The following is an 18081-nucleotide window of genomic DNA, read 5'->3' on the forward strand; positions in this document are numbered from 1 at the left end:
TGTCCTGCCACGCCACTTTCCAGCTCCTAGGCTATTTTCTTCTTTTTCTTTGAAAAAGAATGCGTAGCGTCAGCTCTTTCAGCTAGGATGCCCTGGCCTCTGGCTCCTTCCCAACCACAGCAGATTTTACAGATGATTTGAAGCCCAGGGATGTATGGGGAGCATAGATGAGCTTACTCATGTTGGTCTGTGCCTGTGCTGCTCAAGGGTGATTTACAGGACATCTTTATGTGTAGTATCTAAAGAGGGTCTCATCAGCACCCCCACCCCATGGATAAATGAGAAACCTGGGGTCCAGAAAGGCTGAGTGACCTATTTCCCGTCATAGAGGTAACTAGTGGTCAAACTAGAATTAGAACCCAAAGAACTTAACTCATGGCTGAGGCTGTGTCCACGGGTCTGTTGGAGTTGCTTCTCAAACACTATCCGAAGACAGATTTGACTAACAAGTTCTCAGAGAGGTGGGAAAGCTGGAATCCTGTGGCCTTCGGGCTGCACAGGGGCCGGGCCATGTCTCTCTCCACCTCCCCAGCCCCACTGGCTACAGTGGGGCCTCTCCTCACCATTCTCCGCTGCAGAGAAGGCTCCAGGACCAGCTCCTTCCCTGGAGCGCCAGCTTGGGAAGACTGAGAGTACTCTGCCCTTCTTCTGGTCCCATCTGTGTCTTCGGAGACCTGGCCCTCGACACATCTGTTCCCCTACTGCAATTCCAGCCACCTCCCAAGGGCTTGGTTTGCTTTCCCGTGTCCTTTGTGTCCCACCTAAGTCTGGACTCTCCTTTACCCACACTTCCGCCTTCCCTGCTTGGAAGAAACATTGGTCTTTATTTAACACAAGCTCTAGACATTTGCCATCAGCGTGTAAGCCGGCATGGTGTCCCCAACTCCTTCTACACAAGCCCAGTGCAAGTCTCTTCTTCCGTGATTCTGTGGGCTCCTGATAAGACCGGATGCTCTCCCTTGGCGCACACTGATCACCATCTGCCCCCTTCAGAAGGGTTAGAACTCCTCCGCTGGGAGGGAGAGTGAGGAATGTGGGCGCTGCACTTTCTCCATCCTTCTCATCCTCTCCCATCTGCCCTCGATTCCCCAGGATCAGCACGGGAGAGGAGGGTAGAAGGTTGGCCTGGCGAGAAAGGAGTCGAGGCCCTTCCGGTGTGCTGGCTGCACTCCGGCTGCCCGCGCTCTCCCTCGCCCCTCCATCTCCTCGGCTCCCTCCCTCCGCCGCAGCCCCGCAGCCCCAGCTACAACCCGCATTCAAGCAGCAGCATTTGGGGGTTGAGGCGGGAGAGGTTAATTATTGCTCCCCCGCCCCCCACGCCCCCCACAAGATGTATCTGACTGTCAGAAGGGGTGACAGATGAAGACAAAGTACAGGTACGGCTCCCGCGAACCCGGCCTTCCGTGTACCAGCCCAGTTGAGGTTGGGGGGCGGGGAGCTACTGAAGTTTTAACCCCTCTGACGCCGGTGAGGTGCAGTGTGTAGCCACGGAGTGTGTGGGAAGCTGGGGTTGGAACCTGGGTCCCGAGGAAAGCCAGTTGAGCCCGGGAAACCTGTAGGGCCTCCTCCTGCCCTGCCTGGGTCATCAAGATGGAGGGCAATGCATAGAAAGGACCCTGCCAAAGACTACAGAATCGAGGCCACGAAGCCATCATTTGGAGAAGCTGGCAGCAGGGTCGGAGCCCAGGTGTCTGGAGGAGTCTGGATAGATTTGGGGGTCCAGGAATACTCTTCTGCCTTCTCCCCTCACATGAGTCTGTCCCCAAGGGTCCTGATCCGGGTGTGTATTTCAGAAAGAGAGCGCGCGGTGTTGGTGTCTGAACCCAGGTGTACCTGTGGTGACGTAACTCAATAAGCCTGATAGTACAAGAGAGCGACAGATAGACAGACAGATAGAGAAGGAGAATGCACACTTGTGGTGTCAGCGTGTGACAGAAAACTGGTGCAGCTGTGAAGGTGTGTGTCCTCAGGAGAACGTGGAGCAGGATTTGCAGGTACTGAGGTACCTCTATTGGGGGTGGGGAGCACCCCAGATGTGTCAGCATAGAAGGGCCTGTGGGCTGATGTTGGTGTGTGAGCACGGTTGTGTGTGCGTACATGCTTCAGGCATGTGCATACGTGTGCAGTGCCAGTTCGAGGTGGAGGCCTCTTCTTCCCTCTTGCTGGCGGCTCTCTCTTTCCCTGATCTCCTCTCTCCATAAGCAAACGAGGTGAAATAATTACTTTTCCATTTAAACGCCCCGTGTTCGAGCCAGAATGAAAACAAAGTGATTTAATAAAAATGTCTTTAAAAAGGAGAAGAGGAAAATGAACGTCCTCTCTGCTCCCCTCCCTGGTGTTCAGGGAGGCCCCAAGCCCTTCAAAGTTAATTAAAACAGGAACTAAAAAATCACAGATTCACTTACCAACCCTTTCCCCATCTCTGCCTTAAAGGTAAGGCGTCCCCAGAACCCTGCCCCAGGTCTGCCCCTAAAAGGCTACCCTAGCTTGTCTTAACTTCCCAGGAGCCACCCCTCATTCCTGGTGGACACCCTGTCTTCCTTGGACCCTTTCCTCGGGAGGAATCTTTCTCTTCCCCTCCTCCCAAAGAGTCATCAAAGGCCTTGTCTGGCTATCTGAAGCCCTTGATGGCCACTGGTCCTCATCAGAGACTTCCGGCCCTGCCTCCTCCGAATGCAACCTGCCTTCAGTACCCGCTTTGCTTCCTCAAGGGTCCCCTGAGCCTTCAGCAGATCTGAGCTTTATCTTTCTTCACTGACCCCTGGCCCTGTCCTCAGCTCCAGCTCAGAGCAGTTCTGGCAGCTTCCGCCTGGGCTGTGTCTGTTCACCATCAGAGGCCCCATTGGAGCTCCAGCCCTTCAGCAGCCCAGATAAAAGAGATGGATGGAGGTGAGTTTGGGGGATGCCCCTCCCCACAAGCCAAAGCTAGAGACCTGAGTTCCGACAGGGGCTCCCTGTCGAGGGCTGGGGGTAGGGGTAACCCGCTAAGCTCTTTGGAAGTCAGGTCCCTATGCATCTCTACCCTGCCTCAGCCCTTCCCCTTCTTCTGAAGGCCCAGTTCCTAAGGCCTCCTCTGGGCAGGCACAAAATTGCAATGTACTTCAAAGGAGATCCTGCACTGGGCACCATGTCCTTTTTCAGCAAACAGGCCTAGAAATAATCTTGGTAGGGTTGACCATTGGTGGAACACCTACTGTGTGCTCCAGCTCTGACCATTGGTGGAACACCTACTGTGTGCTACCTCTGACCATTGGTGGAACACCTACTGTGCTCCAGCTCTGACCATTGGTGGAACACCTACTGTGCTCCAGCTCTGACCATTGGTGGAACACCTACTGTGCTCCAGCTCTGACCATTGGTGGAACACCTACTGTGTGCTACCTATGACCATTGGTGGAACACCTACTGTGTGCTACCTATGACCATTGGTGGAACACCTACTGTGCTCCAGCTCTGCCACTCGTAGAAACTCTAGCACCTGTGAATGTTGTCATTATCTCACAGAAGATGGCACAGAAGAAGGAATGTGAAAAAACTGGCCCTGGAGACTGGGGAGATGGCTCAGCCATTAAGAGTACTTGCTACTCTTCCAGAAGACCAGCATTCTGTTCCCAGCATCTATGTGGAGGCTCACAACTGCCTGTAACTCAGGGAACCTGACACCCTCTTTTGGCCTCTATGAGCAACTGCATGCTCATGTGCAGACACACACACACACACACACACACACACACACACACACACACACACATTCTCTCTCTCTCTTTTTAAAATGTTTTAAGAAAAAAAGAAGCTGTCCCAAGGCATGAACTAAAACGCAGCAGAACTGGAGGCTCAGACCCATCATATGACCCCACAGCCACTCGCCGGCTCTCCCTTAGACCCATCTCTACCCTTCAGAGCCTATGCCCTTGGAGATCCCTGCTGCTGTCCCAGAATTCAGCCCCTCTAATGCCAGTGCCCACAATGGGGGAGGGGCAGGAGACCTGGAGAAACCCAAGTCAGCACCTGGGTCACTGAGAGGCCAGTTTAGCCAAGAACTATCGGACCTTCTACCCTGCTTCAGTTACCGAGGACAGGGAGCAGATGAGAGACAGGAAGCCATTGTCCCTAGAGGCCTCAGCCGTCATCCCTGGAAGGTCCATCCCTTCCTTTAGCCCCTCACGGCTTCGCTTAGGGGTTCTTTCTTTTCTCCTAGGGCACTCAGGTGTTTTTTTCAGTTCCTTGAAGTCTGTCCCGCCTCTCAAGGTGCCCTACACTCCGTGGATGGGATGACACTTGATGGTGGGACACAGTTGACCTAAAGCTGGCATTTCATAGCTATCCACTCTGTCCTGAGAGACTTCAGTTGATGGATGGCAGAGAAATTGCCAAGAATAAATTGAGCCTGCATCTGTAACCCCTCCTGATGTTTGAGGAAAAAGCCCAGCCAAGGTCTCAACGCTCAGACTGGGTGTGGTGGCCCCCACCTGCAATCCCAGCACTCGGGAGGCAGACCTTGATGAGTAAGGCCAGTCTGGTTTACATAGTGAGATCTAGGGCAATCAAGGCTACACAGTGAGACCCTGTCCTTACCCCTCACTCCCACCCCCACCCCAAAGACCTCAACCCTAGGAAGAGGCAGGACTACACGGAAGAGAAGCAGTGAGGAGACAAAACCTCTGGTTTAGGATGAAATAATCGAGCAAAGGTGGGTAGTGCCTGACTCTGAGCCTGGGCAGCATCCTTGTAGCAAAAAAAAAAAAAAAAAAAAAGGAAGAGGGAACCAGGAAACTCTGCCCCGATTCAGCCCTAAGGGTGCACTCATGGGGATTATGTTTTCTTCCAGGGCCATACCCCGCCCTTGTTTGAGTCCCCTGGATTGAGTTTAGACCAGAACTGTAGTGACAGCATGGTAGGAAATGACCCAAGAGTGGGGACAATGTTTCATGGAACACTGGTCTTGAGAGTCTGCTCCACCTTACCCTCCAGTGAGTCACCTAATTTAGGCTAAGCCCCAAGCCTTAAAGCTCTCCTTTTCTGCACCCAGTGCATCTGGATCCCAGCTTAAGCACAGAAAAGGGTAGGGAGGGTTAGGGGCCCCCTCAAGGGGAAAGGAAGTGGTGGGAAGAGGGGAGGGTGACTTGTCTGAGCTGGCTTCCAGCCTCTGCTGGGCCGAATCTAACTCAGTCCCTGAACCTAGCCTCATTTCTTCCCTCAGGCCCTTCTCAATCCAACTACCCCATCCCTCCCCAAGCATCCCCCTCCTGATCTGTAGCTAACTTCCAAAACTTAGTATCTTTCGGACCTGATCCTTGCCAGTCTCTAAGTGACCCCCACACTGCCCTCAAGCCCACCTCCTGCCTGTGACCCTTTCTTGAAGGTGCTTTGCCTTGAGAGGAAGTGAGCTGTGACCTGAATAAACTTTGGTTACCACAAACAGGCTTCTTTTTTTTTTTTTTTTTTTTTTTTTTTTTTTTTTTTTTTTTTTTGGTTTTTTGAGACAGGGTTTCTCTGTGTAGCTTTGCGCCTTTCCTGGGACTCACTTGGTAGCCCAGGCTGGCCTCGAACTCACAGAGATCCGCCTGGCTCTGCCTCCCAAGTGCTGGGATTAAAGGCGTGCGCCACCACCGCCCGGCCTCAAACAGGCTTCTATAGCTTCTCCTTCTTAAGAAAGAAGAGGGGAGCTGGCGGTGGTGGCGCATGCCTTTAATTCCAGCACTCGGGAGGCAGAGCCAGGTGGATCTCTGTGAGTTCGAGGCCAGCCTGGTCTACAGAGTGAGAACCAGGACAGGCACCAAAATTACACAGAGAAACCCTGTCTCGAAAAACCAAAAAAAGAAAGAGAGAAAGAAAGAAAGAAAGAAAGAAAGAAAGAAAGAAAGAAAGAAAGAAAGAAAGAAAGAAAGGGAGAGTGTGTGCCAGAGAGATGGCTCAGCAGGTAAGAGCACTGACTGTTCTTCCAGAGGACCTGGGTTCAAGTCCCAGTACCCACATGGCAGCTCACACTCATCTGTAACTCCAGTTTCAGGACATCTGATGCCCACTTCTGGCCTCTGAGGAAACCAGGCATGCACGTGGTGTATCGGCAAAATACTCATACACGTATTTTTTAATAATTTATTTTATTTTTTATTTTATGTGCATTGGTGCCTGTGTGAAGGTGTCGGAACTCCTGGAGCTGCAATTACAGACAGCTGTGAGCTGCCACATGGGTGCTGGGACTCGAACCCAGGTCCTCTGGAAGAGCAGCCACTGCTCTTAACTGCTAAGCCATCTCTCCAGCCCATCATATATGTATTTTTAAAATAATACATAAATGTCAGAGGGGGGCGCGTTTGGTCACTCAGAGGGCTGAGGAAACTCATAAATATATTCTGAGGTAACCAATGTATCTTCAGCACTTCTTTCTCTGTCTCCTCATGTCTGCACACCCAGGGCGGGGTTCTAGGCAACAGAACCTCCATTTTGTTTTGGTTTTATGTATTTTACATATATGGGTGTTTGCCTGCATGCATGTAAGCACACCATGTGCATGCAGTGCCCATGGAAGCCAGAAGAGAGCATATGATCCTCCAGGGCTGGAGTTCCACATGGTTGTGAGCCTCCACGTGGGTGCTGGGAACCAGATCTGGGTCCGCCTCAGGAGCAGCAAGTGCTCTTAACCTCTGAGCCATCTCTGCAGCCCCAGGACCCGTGTTCTTAATTATTCTTGCATGTGTGCATGTTTGTGAGCGGAGATGAGCACCGCACATGTGGAGGTTTGAGGCAAACTTTGTGGAGTTTACTTCACTCGGATTCCAGAGATCAATCCCAGGTCATCAGGCTTGACATCGAGCACCTTTATCCCCTTAAACCATCTCACCGGCCCAGGATCTAAGTTTTTGAATAAAAATCCAGGGACTTTTCTGGCCCACCAGAGTGCAGCCTGTCTGCCCTTCACACATACATGAGCAGACAGTTACATGTACTGTGCACATAATCCTGAAAGTACACCCATATTTAATTCATGTAAATATGTGTGCATTTGCACATGTCTTAAACCAGAATGAAACTCCTTGAGGAAAAGACTATTTTTCTCCCATGATATAATCCCAGTTCTAATAACAGTCCTGGTTATGTAACAGATGTTCATAGAAATAATGACATTTAATGAACACATATTTGCAAAGAAATGCATGCTAATATATCCATATATGCAATGCCTATGCATACAAATGTGTCTATACAACTCAATGTTACCCACATGTATATATACTTGTTTCTTTTTTTTTTTTTTTTTTTTTGAGACCAGGTCTTACTATGTAAAGCAAGGTGGCCTCGAACTCACAGAGATTTGCGTGTGCTGGGATTAAAGGCGTGCTCCACCACACCCTAATGAATCTTTTTTTTACAGCCTTTTATGTAGAATTTATTTGTTTTTATTTTATGTTCATTGGTGTTTTGCCTCTATGTATGTCGGTGTGAAGGTGTGGATCCCCTGGAACTGGAGTTGCAGACAGTTATGAGTTGTCACGTGGTGTGGCTGGGAATTGAACCCTTGTCCTCTGGAAGAGCAGCTAGTACTCTTAATCGCTGAGCCCTCCCGTGAAGCATCTTTGCACACGAATTTTTCCAATTTAATGAAAACTCTCAAGGCCCCTAGCCCAGGCCCAGCTGCCACTACCAGAAATATCCACTAGATGGCAGCCTCTCTCCGGCGCCTGTACGCCTAAAACTTGCCAGAGAGGTCGCTTTCCCCACTACAGACACCATTCTCGGTGTTAGATGTACAGTCTACCCCCATCACCTTCAGCTGTTTTGTGAGCGCGTCCTCGGTCCCTAAAATGTTGGCCTCTTCAAAATCAAGTTCTCCCTTTTCTCTCAAGCTTTCAGGCTTCTATTGGATGGGCGGATTCCCCCTGGAATCTCCAGTTCCGTCCAGTCCTCAGATCGACCCGTGTGTGCGTGTGTGTGTGTGTGTGTGTGTGTGTGTGTGTGTGTGTGTGTGTGTGTGTGTGTGTGTGTGTGTGACAGTGAGAGACTTGGCTAAGCCCCACACCCTCGATTCTGACCAGCGTGGAGGAGAGAGCCCTAGAACCTTATTAAGCAGAAGCGGCCAGAACAGTGTCCGTGTTATAATCACGGTGATGGGGTCGGTGCCTTTATTTAGCACACACGTCTCTCTCACACACACCTGTACATACAATTTTCTCCACGCACACCCTGCCCTGAACGGGGGAGAAACGCAGCCAGGGTTAGCCAAAAGCAAAAGAACAGCCCACCCCGAAGGTCCGGAGGCCAGGACTCAAGTTTGGGAGGGGCTTGATTCGTATTAATCCTGCTGGTCTGTCTCCCAACGTCCAGGTGGGCGCAAAATGGAACTCACTTGCTACACCTTGAGCCAACTTCAACTCCCAGAGGTGGGCGCTGGGGGTAGGGTGGTGGTGCACAGGGCATCTCCCACCTCCAGGCCTGGGCCTCTCTGGTTCGGCTCTCCACGAGCAGCACACAGCGGCTGTGAGCAGAGTGGTGAAGAAGGCTCAGAACCCGTGGGGTTGCGGAGCCGGGAGTGCCAGCAGCCGCTCGGCTCCCCCGTCCCCCTCCCCTCTGCTCCCTCGGGAGCGGCGGGAAATTATTTATTAAAACACCGCCCGCGCTCTCATTTATTTGCGGTGAATAATCCTAGGCATCTCAGCGCGTTTATTAAACCTTTCCCGTCCCCGCGCCCGCATTACTTTAATAATAAATCGCGTGTCACTTTCCGGCGACATTATTAAACCCCGTCCGCTGCGGCAGAGGCGGGGTGCGGGGAGGATGAAGGCGGTGGGCCGCCGCGGCGCGTCCTTCCACTCCAGGCTTCAGGGCCCAAACCCTCGAGGCGGCAGAGGGGGAAACTGAGGTGTCAAGGAGGTAACCCCCTACAGAGTCTGCCCACGCGACAGATTTCGGGTTTGGGCGAAGAGTCAGCCTGTGCTCTGCAGGTGGGTGAGAGGAGACAGGCAAGCCACAGGGGCACCTTGGAGCTCCCACCGAGCGAAGAACAAGCTACGATGGACGCAGGGACCCAGACCCAGGTCCCCTCTCACAGCGGGGAGCGGACCTTCTTGAGATCACACGGCAAGATGCTCGCCAGCTCGACCCAGATCTACTCTCCTACTCCCTTGCAGTTCGTTGCAAGTGTTGGGCCCAAACAGCGGAGCACGACCACCGGGGACCACCGTGAGAACCCTATTGGAAAAGTGGCCGCCGCCAGGCAGAAGCTGTTGAAAACGCAGTGCATACACGCTAGAAGGGTGGCCAGCCCCGAAGATGGGGTTCCCGGCCACGCCCCTCCCAGGGGGGCCAGCAGCTTGCGTTGGGTCCCACAAAGCAAACGCAGACGCTGAGCCAAATGCCGTCCCTCCCCGCGGTGGCGCCAGCTCCAAGAGGAGCCGGGGGCGTAGGAGGTTGTCGCTCTCCACACACGGCATCTTGGCCTGATGACTAACTCCAACCTACCCTCAGACAATCTCATAAGCTCCTCCGTGTCCCTGGGCTAGGTCCAGAGAATAGAAGGAGAGACTTAGGCCAAAGAGGCTTTTGTGAAGGACTTCAAATCAGATAAGACAGGTCATCGCTGGGACAGTTGGAAATAGGGTTACTATGACTTTGGGGTTCAGCTGGGAAATGGGAAGGAAATGAGGGAGCAGAGGAAGGGTGTGGCTAACACGGGCGCCCCAACCACTCAGTTTAAACGTTCATATTGGGGTCCCACTCACATAGACCTGTTTCCCCACTCTGCCTGGGGAGGAGATGAGAATAAGGACTGGGGAACAGGTAATCAATCTATCCCAACGGGGTAGGGGGGATAACTTCTGCCCTCCCTCCAACCAGACGACTCGAGGCTCCCTCACTAGAGGACAGGAGAGGGCAGTATAGGCCTGAGCGCAAGCCTTCTTTAGCAGAGCAGGCCTGTGCTTAGGGCTTGTATCACTGGATGCCTGGATGCCGGAGTCCTCCTGTTGGAGTGGGAGGCCACTCAGGGATGTCTGGTCTCCACGTGCACATCTGTCAGAACTGTTGCAGCGCGTGGCTCGTTTGACTATTTTTTATTGGTGCCCACTGTGTCTAGTCATATGCCAGGTGGGCTTTATCCTCTGGAGAGGTGTAAGACATGGCTGACCCCCCCCCTCCCACTGCACTGAACTAAGTGGGTTCTACTGTGCTCACACCACAGAAAGGACTACAGTTGGGAAGTGTCCCTAGGAACTCGGTGAGGTGGAAAGCTTCCAGAAGATGAGTTTTGAGAAAAGGTAAACTGAGGCTACAACGAGCATTAAACAATCCATGAAAGGACCCTGCTCGCCCTTTCCAGTCTTCTCCACCACGTCTTCTCAACACCAGGGGTGGATACCATATCCACCCACACCCACAAATCGGAGATCTGGACCTAGTAGTAATCCTCTTCACTTTCTGCCTCCTCCTCGGGAACCAAATTAAGTGACTGCAGCTGGGAGAATCCTGTGGCGTTCAGCTGGTCTGCGAACATATGTGATGAAGGAGAAAGATCAGAGGGGGCCCAGACGAAGCAGACACAGCTCAGGGGGTGGGAAAGCTACGCTTGTGGGGCACAACATTCCCATGCAGACTGCTCCTTACACGAATTCAAGGGTCCTAATACACTCCATCCTCCTGGTGCCCAGAGCTTGGGGCTCCCTTACCTGGTGTGAGCACTGTCAGGGTAGCAGAGGCTTCCACTTGGCCCAGGGCATTCTGGGCAAGGCAGCGGTAGGTACCTTCATCACTAGGACGCAAAGCCTGAATCTGTAGCCAGCCGGTCACCTCAAACTTCTGAGGTCCACCCCTAAACTGGAGCCAGATGTGCTGTGAGCAAGGTCATTTGGGGAAGCCCTAGGTTTCCCGAGAGTATGCCCCTGCTCCCTGTTCCTACCTGTACAGAGATATGGGGGTCATCCCCGGGCAGCTGGATGTCCAAGCCATCTTTCCTCCACTCAATGGAGGCCATGGGATAGGCAAACACCTCACAACCAAAGATCACATCCTGTCCCGTCACATTCCAAATATTGTGAGGCTGTGATAGGATCTGGGGCTCTGGGGCAGGGGGAGGCGAGGGTGAGGCTTGAGAACAGGAAGCTGTATCCAGCTCAGCAAGAACACAATTTACAAATTAATGCGTATATGTTTAGGGCAGAACACACACAACTCATGCCAAGGTGAACACACATCTGCAAAGAAAATATTCCACAAGCACAGGTCCAGACAAATGTAGGTGCAGATACACACAAGAGCGCAAAAGCAGGAACAGAGATGCACAGGTACACGGAGCAGTGTGTAAATTGCACAAACATGTCTACAGACCCGTCGCTTAGCTGAGCAACCACACTCTGTCCTGGACTGCTCCCCTGTCCTCACTCTACCCTGGGGCCCCTTTCCTGCGGACTGTGTAACCAACACCTCTCTCCCCTCCTTCCCCTTTTCTAAGCAGGCCCAGTTCCCAAAGGCCTGAAGAGCAGCCACATTCCAAATGTCGTGAGAATGTGACACGGTCTGGGCTCTGAGCGGGTGGAGGTGGGACCAGTGCCGAGGCAGGGGAACCTGAAACCACCTTGTTGCACCGGGGAAACTGGTGGGACCCCCTAGTGGCTCGTTTGTTTTCACTGCAACTGCTGCAGCCCAGCTAGACTTCATTAGGTGGAGGCTGAGGAAGTGAGAGCCGCCAAAGAAAACCTCAGTCTTGAACATCCTCCCGCCCCCCGCAACCCCAAGGATGAGGGGCGACAGAAAGCAAGAAGCCATCTTCCTTTCAACTAATCCCTAAACGCAAGAGAAAAGGGAGAGGCGGGAGTTGTGGTTAACAGGCTGTAAAATCCCTCTGCCAGGGCTCCAGCAGTCTGGGCAAAGTCTCGGGGCGGGGGGCGGGGGGTTGTCTTGGGGTCTTTTCAGTTCTGACCCAGCTATTGGCTATATGCCTGTTCCCTCGGAAGGCTGGTCCCTGCCAGTCTGGTTCTCAGGCAGCTCATTACATTAAACCTGCCGCAAATCTCGACCTGCGTTTTAGTTGGCAGCCTTTGAGGCTCTCGGGCTTACTCATCTTTTCTCTCTGCTGACCAATCCTGTCGGGGATCGGGGAGCAGTGAGTGCTTTTAGGACGCCCGAGTCCCGGTACAAAGAGCCCTGGGCTTGCGTACCCGATTCACAGGGCCCGGGATGCACCACAGTGAGGTTAGCGTCGGGCCGGGCGCGGGCGGCCTCCTGCAGGCGGCAGATCTGCGCGTAGGTACGGCCGTCGGAACCACACAGCGGGCGCTGCGAGCGACAGGCACACAGCGGCTCCGGCACCTCTCCTCGGCTCAAGTCACCGCCCGCGTCCAGCCGGCACTCGAGCTGCTCGCCGCAGCGCCCGTAGAAGTTGGCGCTGGGGTCCAGATCGCAGAGCTGGCCCTCCAGGTTGGCGCACTCCCAGCAGCAGCCGCACGCATCCCGCACCCGGCCTGCTAGGCAGCCCCGCGGCGCAGCGCACTCTTCTGGCCGGCAGGGAGCACAGCCCTCGCCCTCGGCTAGTAGCCGCAGCCAGCCTCGCCGCAGGTAATCAGTCCCTGTGGACCGCCTCGCGCTAATGGGGAGCGGGGTCCACACCACCAGCAGTAATAGTAGTAGCAGGGGCAGCGCCAAGGTAGGTGCAGCATGGTTAGCTGGAAGCCCTTTGAGCACTCGGGGCATCAGCGCGTAGGTGGCACCCTGCCAGGAGAGGGAAGCCAGGTCCGGAGGTCAGAAACAAAGCCAGTTCGAAAAGACCAGCCTCACTGCTCCTCGTACAAAAGCTTGTTGCTAACACTGCCCTTTCCTCTGCTACCTTAGAGCCAACTAGAAGCCCCAACAAAGTGTCTGGTTACTCCCTGGGGATTATGCCAGTTGATTGATCTGGTCTTGGGGGATAGAGAGTGAAGAGAGGAGGGGTGATAAAGCTCGGGATATGGTCCCTAACACCCATGCACGTACACACACACACACACACACACACACACACACACACACACACCAGCACCCTCTCCATAAACCACCCAACTTTGATGCACCATTGCCCCAGAGGTGTATAAAACTACACCTGAAGTAAGTTCAGGGTGGGCTGCTGATGATGGGGGAGTCCCAGCGACTCACCTAGTGCCTTGGATTAGGCCCTTCGTAACAGCTGTGATTTCCAGTCCTAAAGAACGGTAGAGGAACGAAAAGAGTTGCATGCACGCCAGCCAGACCCGCTAGCCACCTCTGCTTTTGTCGAGAATCGCCGGCAGCCCACCGGCTAAGATTCAAAGGGGAGCTCCTCCGCCCCCTCTCTCCGCCCCCAGACGTCGAATACCCACCCGCCTTCTTCCCAGGTTCTGAGGCCGATAATTTTATCCAGTCGCAAAGAGACCCTCCCTGGGCCTTGTACTTCCACCCTAGCCCAAAGTCACAGTGAGTGCACAGAGCAGCCGCAACCAGACCCCGAAGCTGGGAAAGCAAGGGTGTGAGAACTGGGGACGAAGAGTAGGGGTGGGAATAGCCGAGCAGCTCGAACTGTTGGCTGAACCCCTAGGTCCTGTCTCATCTGATTTAGTTCCTGAGAGCGGCAAACAGCTGCATGCATAATGGGAAGAAGGAAGGGGTTCTATTGCTAAGAAAGTTTGCGTTGATGTATGGGCACTTCTGGGGGGCGGGCCCAGGGCCGGCTTCCTCCGGGGACAGTGTGCAGCTGTGCCCACCCAGTTTCTCCACCGGGCGCAGACTAGTCTATAAGCGTTTCCATCTGCCATCCCACATCTGGCCACCTCCCGCCCACCATAGGGCAGGTGCTTGAACCAGCGAGGAGCCTGGTGATTAGAGGTCGGAACTGGCTAGCGGCCGCAGAGAGGCCGGCGGGCAACTCCCCGTAGGGCGTCTCTCGGGGTCCGGATTACAGGTTGCAAATCTGAGGATCTCAGGGCCAAAAGTGTTCAGTCTGGAGACCGCCACCAACGCCACGGTGGCACTTTGGGCTGGGGGCAGGAAGCAGAGCATCCCCGGAGGCCCGCCCACCACCCTGAAAAAGGCAGGCCCCGCCCCTGCCAGCCCCTAAACAGCTTCCAGAAGCGGCAATCCTCCCAGGGTAGGAAACCCGGTTTTCTGGCAAGGGAGGGGCGGGGCTTGTCTAGGCCCCGCCCAGGAGGTGTAATAGGTCCTGAGTGCGCGTGCGCGCGGGGCCCGCAGCGGCCCGGCTCCCTATTGCGGCCTGAGGCCCTCCCCTTGTCGCGCGGGTCCGAACTCCACCAAGCCCTCCTCAAAGGAGCGTTCCGTCCGCACAGACGCCGCTCCTGGCCAGAGGGTTTCTGACGAAGGTGGACGAGAGCTGTCCACCGACCACCCCAAACTCCGAGGGGACGGGAAACAAGTTTCACGCGAGGTTTCGGAACTGTCGCGAGAATCGGAACGGGAAACTAGGCGTTCAAAAGGAAAAGCCCGCGGGTTTTAAGCCAGGGAAGAACGAGAACAGGCAGGTGCTGATGGTAGTACTAGGCAGTCCCTTGGCTGGAGGACAAATTAAGTGTTGACCTGGGAGCAGAAGTGAACCGACGAGGGTTGCAGAAGGTTCTGGAAAAGGCGCGAGGAGGCTTGCCTAGCGGAGGACGGAGGCACTCGGGGGAGGTCCCTAGCTGTGACTGACATGGCCTTGGGGCGGCGGTCGTCCCCCCCGAGGTAGAGTGGGAGCTGTCCAGGAGATCTAAAGGACTGCGCTAGGAGCCACTGTCGAAATCACAGCGTCAGGGTCCCCGGCGCTCCCGCCACCTTATCGTCCCCGGTGTTTGCTATTAGTCTTTGCCATACCTTGCGCCCCTAGTAGAAACCACCCCTGGTTCACCCCTGTATTTTATGACTCTCTACTCCCGCGACTGGCTGCTAAGTAAGTTCTTGGGAAGCATTTGTGCATTAAACGTGAAAGACTCCCCGACTCTGAGAGATGACTTTTAACTGAATTTTCTGTCACTAATGAGAGGCTGGGGATTAAATCGACGGAGAACGAGCGCCCTCTGGTGGGTTTGCAGCAGCGGGGACTAATCACAGTTCATACTGTCTATACTAGGCCTCCTCTGTAACTTTGAAAACCTTCCTACTGTAACTTTTGCGTAGCCGATGGTTAAACCCGGGGCCTTTTATGTGTTAAGTCAGAGCTATGTCCCTTAGCTGCAGTTCCAGCCCTGAATTAATATTTTAGAAGGGATTTGTTCGCATAAGAATTTGAAAGCCTAGCTAGCGATATGCTCATCCTCTGACACTTTACCCATTGCGACTCTTTATTTATTTATTTACTTACTTATTTATTTATTTTTATTATTTATTTATTTTTTGTTTTTGGAGACAGGGTTCTCTGTGAAACAGTCCTCGCTATCCTGGACCAGGCTGGCCTCGAACTCACAGAGATTTGCCTGGCTCTGCTTCCCGAGTGCTGGGATTAAAGGCATGCGCCACCACCGCTTCACACCTTTAAACAACAACGGTGTACAATAGAAGTAGCAAAAGAATTTGCGTTACTTATGCTTTAAACTTGACTTGGTTTGACCAGCTTCCTATTGTTGGGCCAAAGGAAAGTATTTCTAGTCCATAGTCACTACCAGACAGCATCCTTTGCATGTCCAGGAGGGAGGCAAGATTCAGATGAACTCCTGATGGTTAATCTTTTTCTAAAAGTTATTATTGTGTTGTGTCTATCATGTGTGTGTATATGAGTGCACGCACATGCATGCCACTGCACATGTTTGGAGCTCAGGGGATAATTTTCAGGACTGAACCATCTTGCTGTTCCCTAATCTTTTTTCTATATTTATTTTTGTGTTTGTGCATGCCCAAGTGTATATGTACACACTATGTGCACATGCATAGAAGTCAGAGAACACCCTGTGGGAGTGCTCTCTTCTGCCGCTTTGTGAGCTCTAGGAACTGAACTCAGGCCATCAGGCTCTGAGCCCTTGCTCTAAACCCCACAATTTTTTTTTTTAATATGATGATGGCACATGCCTGTAATCCCCGAACTCAGGAGGATCAGGAGTTCAAGGTCATCTTTGACTGCACAGAGAGTGTGACGTCCAGCTGGGCTACACAATACCCTGTCTCTAAAAACAAACAACAGGAAAAACTCTTGGGACTACTTGGGAGGACTCACTTTATGGCCTCTACTTCATGAACTTTGTTTTGGAACAGTTATTGAAAATAGTGGGGTATCATTTTGAGAAGAAAGTGAAACACATGGTCTACCCTGACAGAATAGATACAGATGAACTGTGCTTCCTATAAATATTAGAATCAATTAAGTCAGAAAGGCTCGAGATAGATAATTAAGATGAAATGCTTTGTATTGACCTACGATGACAAATTGGTGCTCTCATTAAAGCAGAAAATAAGATTAAAATAAGTACATAGATACTGACCACAGCTGTATAAAGATATCATAAATATCAGTAAACACCCTGAGAGAATTTTGAATGAGGTTGAGTGTAATGCTTACTATCCTTTATTTTGTAAGATTATTTTTATAATGAAAGAGTAGAAGCCAATCTCCCAATACTACCCCCCAAAAATGAATAGAGACTATTTTTTAGGTAAATTAGAATGTTTAAATAAATATAGAAAATTGAGTCGGCCAGAGAGGAAGATAAATATTGTAATTTAGCTACAAGTAACATTACAAAATGAAACTAGAATAGCCAGGAGCTGGCTTCTGTAAAACCTAGGCATTCAGACAAGCTGAATGGGTTTTAAGACATCTAGACAAACACCAGGCTAATGATTTCTTTAGTTTATCCTTCTTCCTCCATCTCAGGGCAGTTTCTGTCACCCACACCTAGCTTTACTATCTCTTCTTCTGCTTTTGACCACCTGATGACCAATTTTTGTAAGAATAACGTTAGAAGGAATATTTAAAGTAGTCTGTTTATTTAAAAATTTTTTTGTTGTTTTTGTTTTGTTTTGTTTTTTGTTTTTTCGAGACAGGGTTTCTCTGTGTAGCTTTGCACCTTTCCTGGTTGTTTTGGTTTTTTGAGACAGGGTTTCTCTGTGTAGTTTTGGTGCCTGTCCTGGGTCTTGTTCTGTTAGAACAGTCTGGCCTTGAACTCACAGTGCTGGGATTAAAGGCATGTGCCACTGTCACCCAGCTCATTTATTTAAAATCTAAATAATTCTGTGTAAGTGGTGTGTGTGTAAGCACAGATGCACACATGCTATTGCAAGTAAGTGGAGGCCAAAGAACAACTTTTGAGAGTCGGTTTTCTTTCTCCTACCATCGGTGTGGGGATTGAACTCAGCCTGTCAGGCTTTACCACGAGTACACACAGCTTTTACACACCGAGCCATCTCACCAGCTTGCCTTCCTACTTTTGTTGTTCCAGCTCCCTCTTTTCTCTTTAGACAGGGTCTCACTATGTAGTCCTGAATGACCTGGAACTTGCTATGTAGAACAGGCTGGCTTCAAATTCACAGATAATCACTGTGGAATAATCCTCTTGTACACTGTAAAAATTTGTCACTCAAATTGGTTTAATAAAACGCTGATTGGCCAGTAGCCAGGCAGGAAGTGTAGGCAGAGTGGAGTCAGGAGCCACCAGCCAGATGCAGAGGAAGCAAGATGAGAATGTTGGACTAAGAAAAGGTACCAAGCCACATGGCTAAACACAGATAAGAATTATGGGCTAATTTAAGTGTAAGAACTAGTTAGTAATAAGCCTGAGCTACCGGCCGAGCATTTATAATTAATATAAGCCTCTGTGTGATAATTTGGGAAGTGGCTGCCAGGTATTTGGGAGCAAACGGGCAGGAGAGAAACATCTGTTTACAGACAATGACAGCTCGTTCCTCAATACACCCTTTATTTTGTTTCACTTCCCCCTCCACTTCCCCTCTCCCCACTGTATGGAAACATAACTAAGACAATCCCTAGGTTGGGAATATAGCTCAAAGGTAGAGCCCTTGCTGTGAATGGCACTGAAAACTGAATTCTCTGAGACAGTCCCTGGAAGGAAGGAAGCCATCTTCCTGAGAGCCCTACCAAGACCACATGATGCAGGAAGAGATCTTGTACTCCACATGTCTGTAAAGTCTGTTTAAGACAGGCTC

The 18081-nt window shown here is 51.8% G+C and overlaps 1 protein-coding gene across 1 annotated transcript; it reads right to left on the bottom strand.

Moving 5' to 3' along the window:
• Positions 1–8666: 8666 nt before the first annotated feature.
• Positions 8667–14588, bottom strand: Kazald1 (Kazal type serine peptidase inhibitor domain 1). The gene is made up of 5 exons (XM_052762877.1): positions 13120–14588; positions 12150–12699; positions 10892–11052; positions 10662–10809; positions 8667–10479 (listed from the first exon to the last, which is right to left on the bottom strand). Exons 2-5 carry the CDS (start codon positions 12679–12681, stop codon positions 10391–10393), a joined length of 930 nt encoding a protein of 309 aa, XP_052618837.1. The 5' UTR covers positions 12682–12699; positions 13120–14588; the 3' UTR covers positions 8667–10390.
• Positions 14589–18081: the final 3493 nt, after the last annotated feature.

The sequence above is a fragment of the Peromyscus californicus genome, unplaced genomic scaffold (genome assembly GCF_007827085.1).
Source record: "Peromyscus californicus insignis strain IS unplaced genomic scaffold, ASM782708v3 Scaffold_4__1_contigs__length_199733344, whole genome shotgun sequence".
Classification (NCBI taxonomy): Eukaryota; Metazoa; Chordata; class Mammalia; order Rodentia; family Cricetidae; genus Peromyscus; species Peromyscus californicus.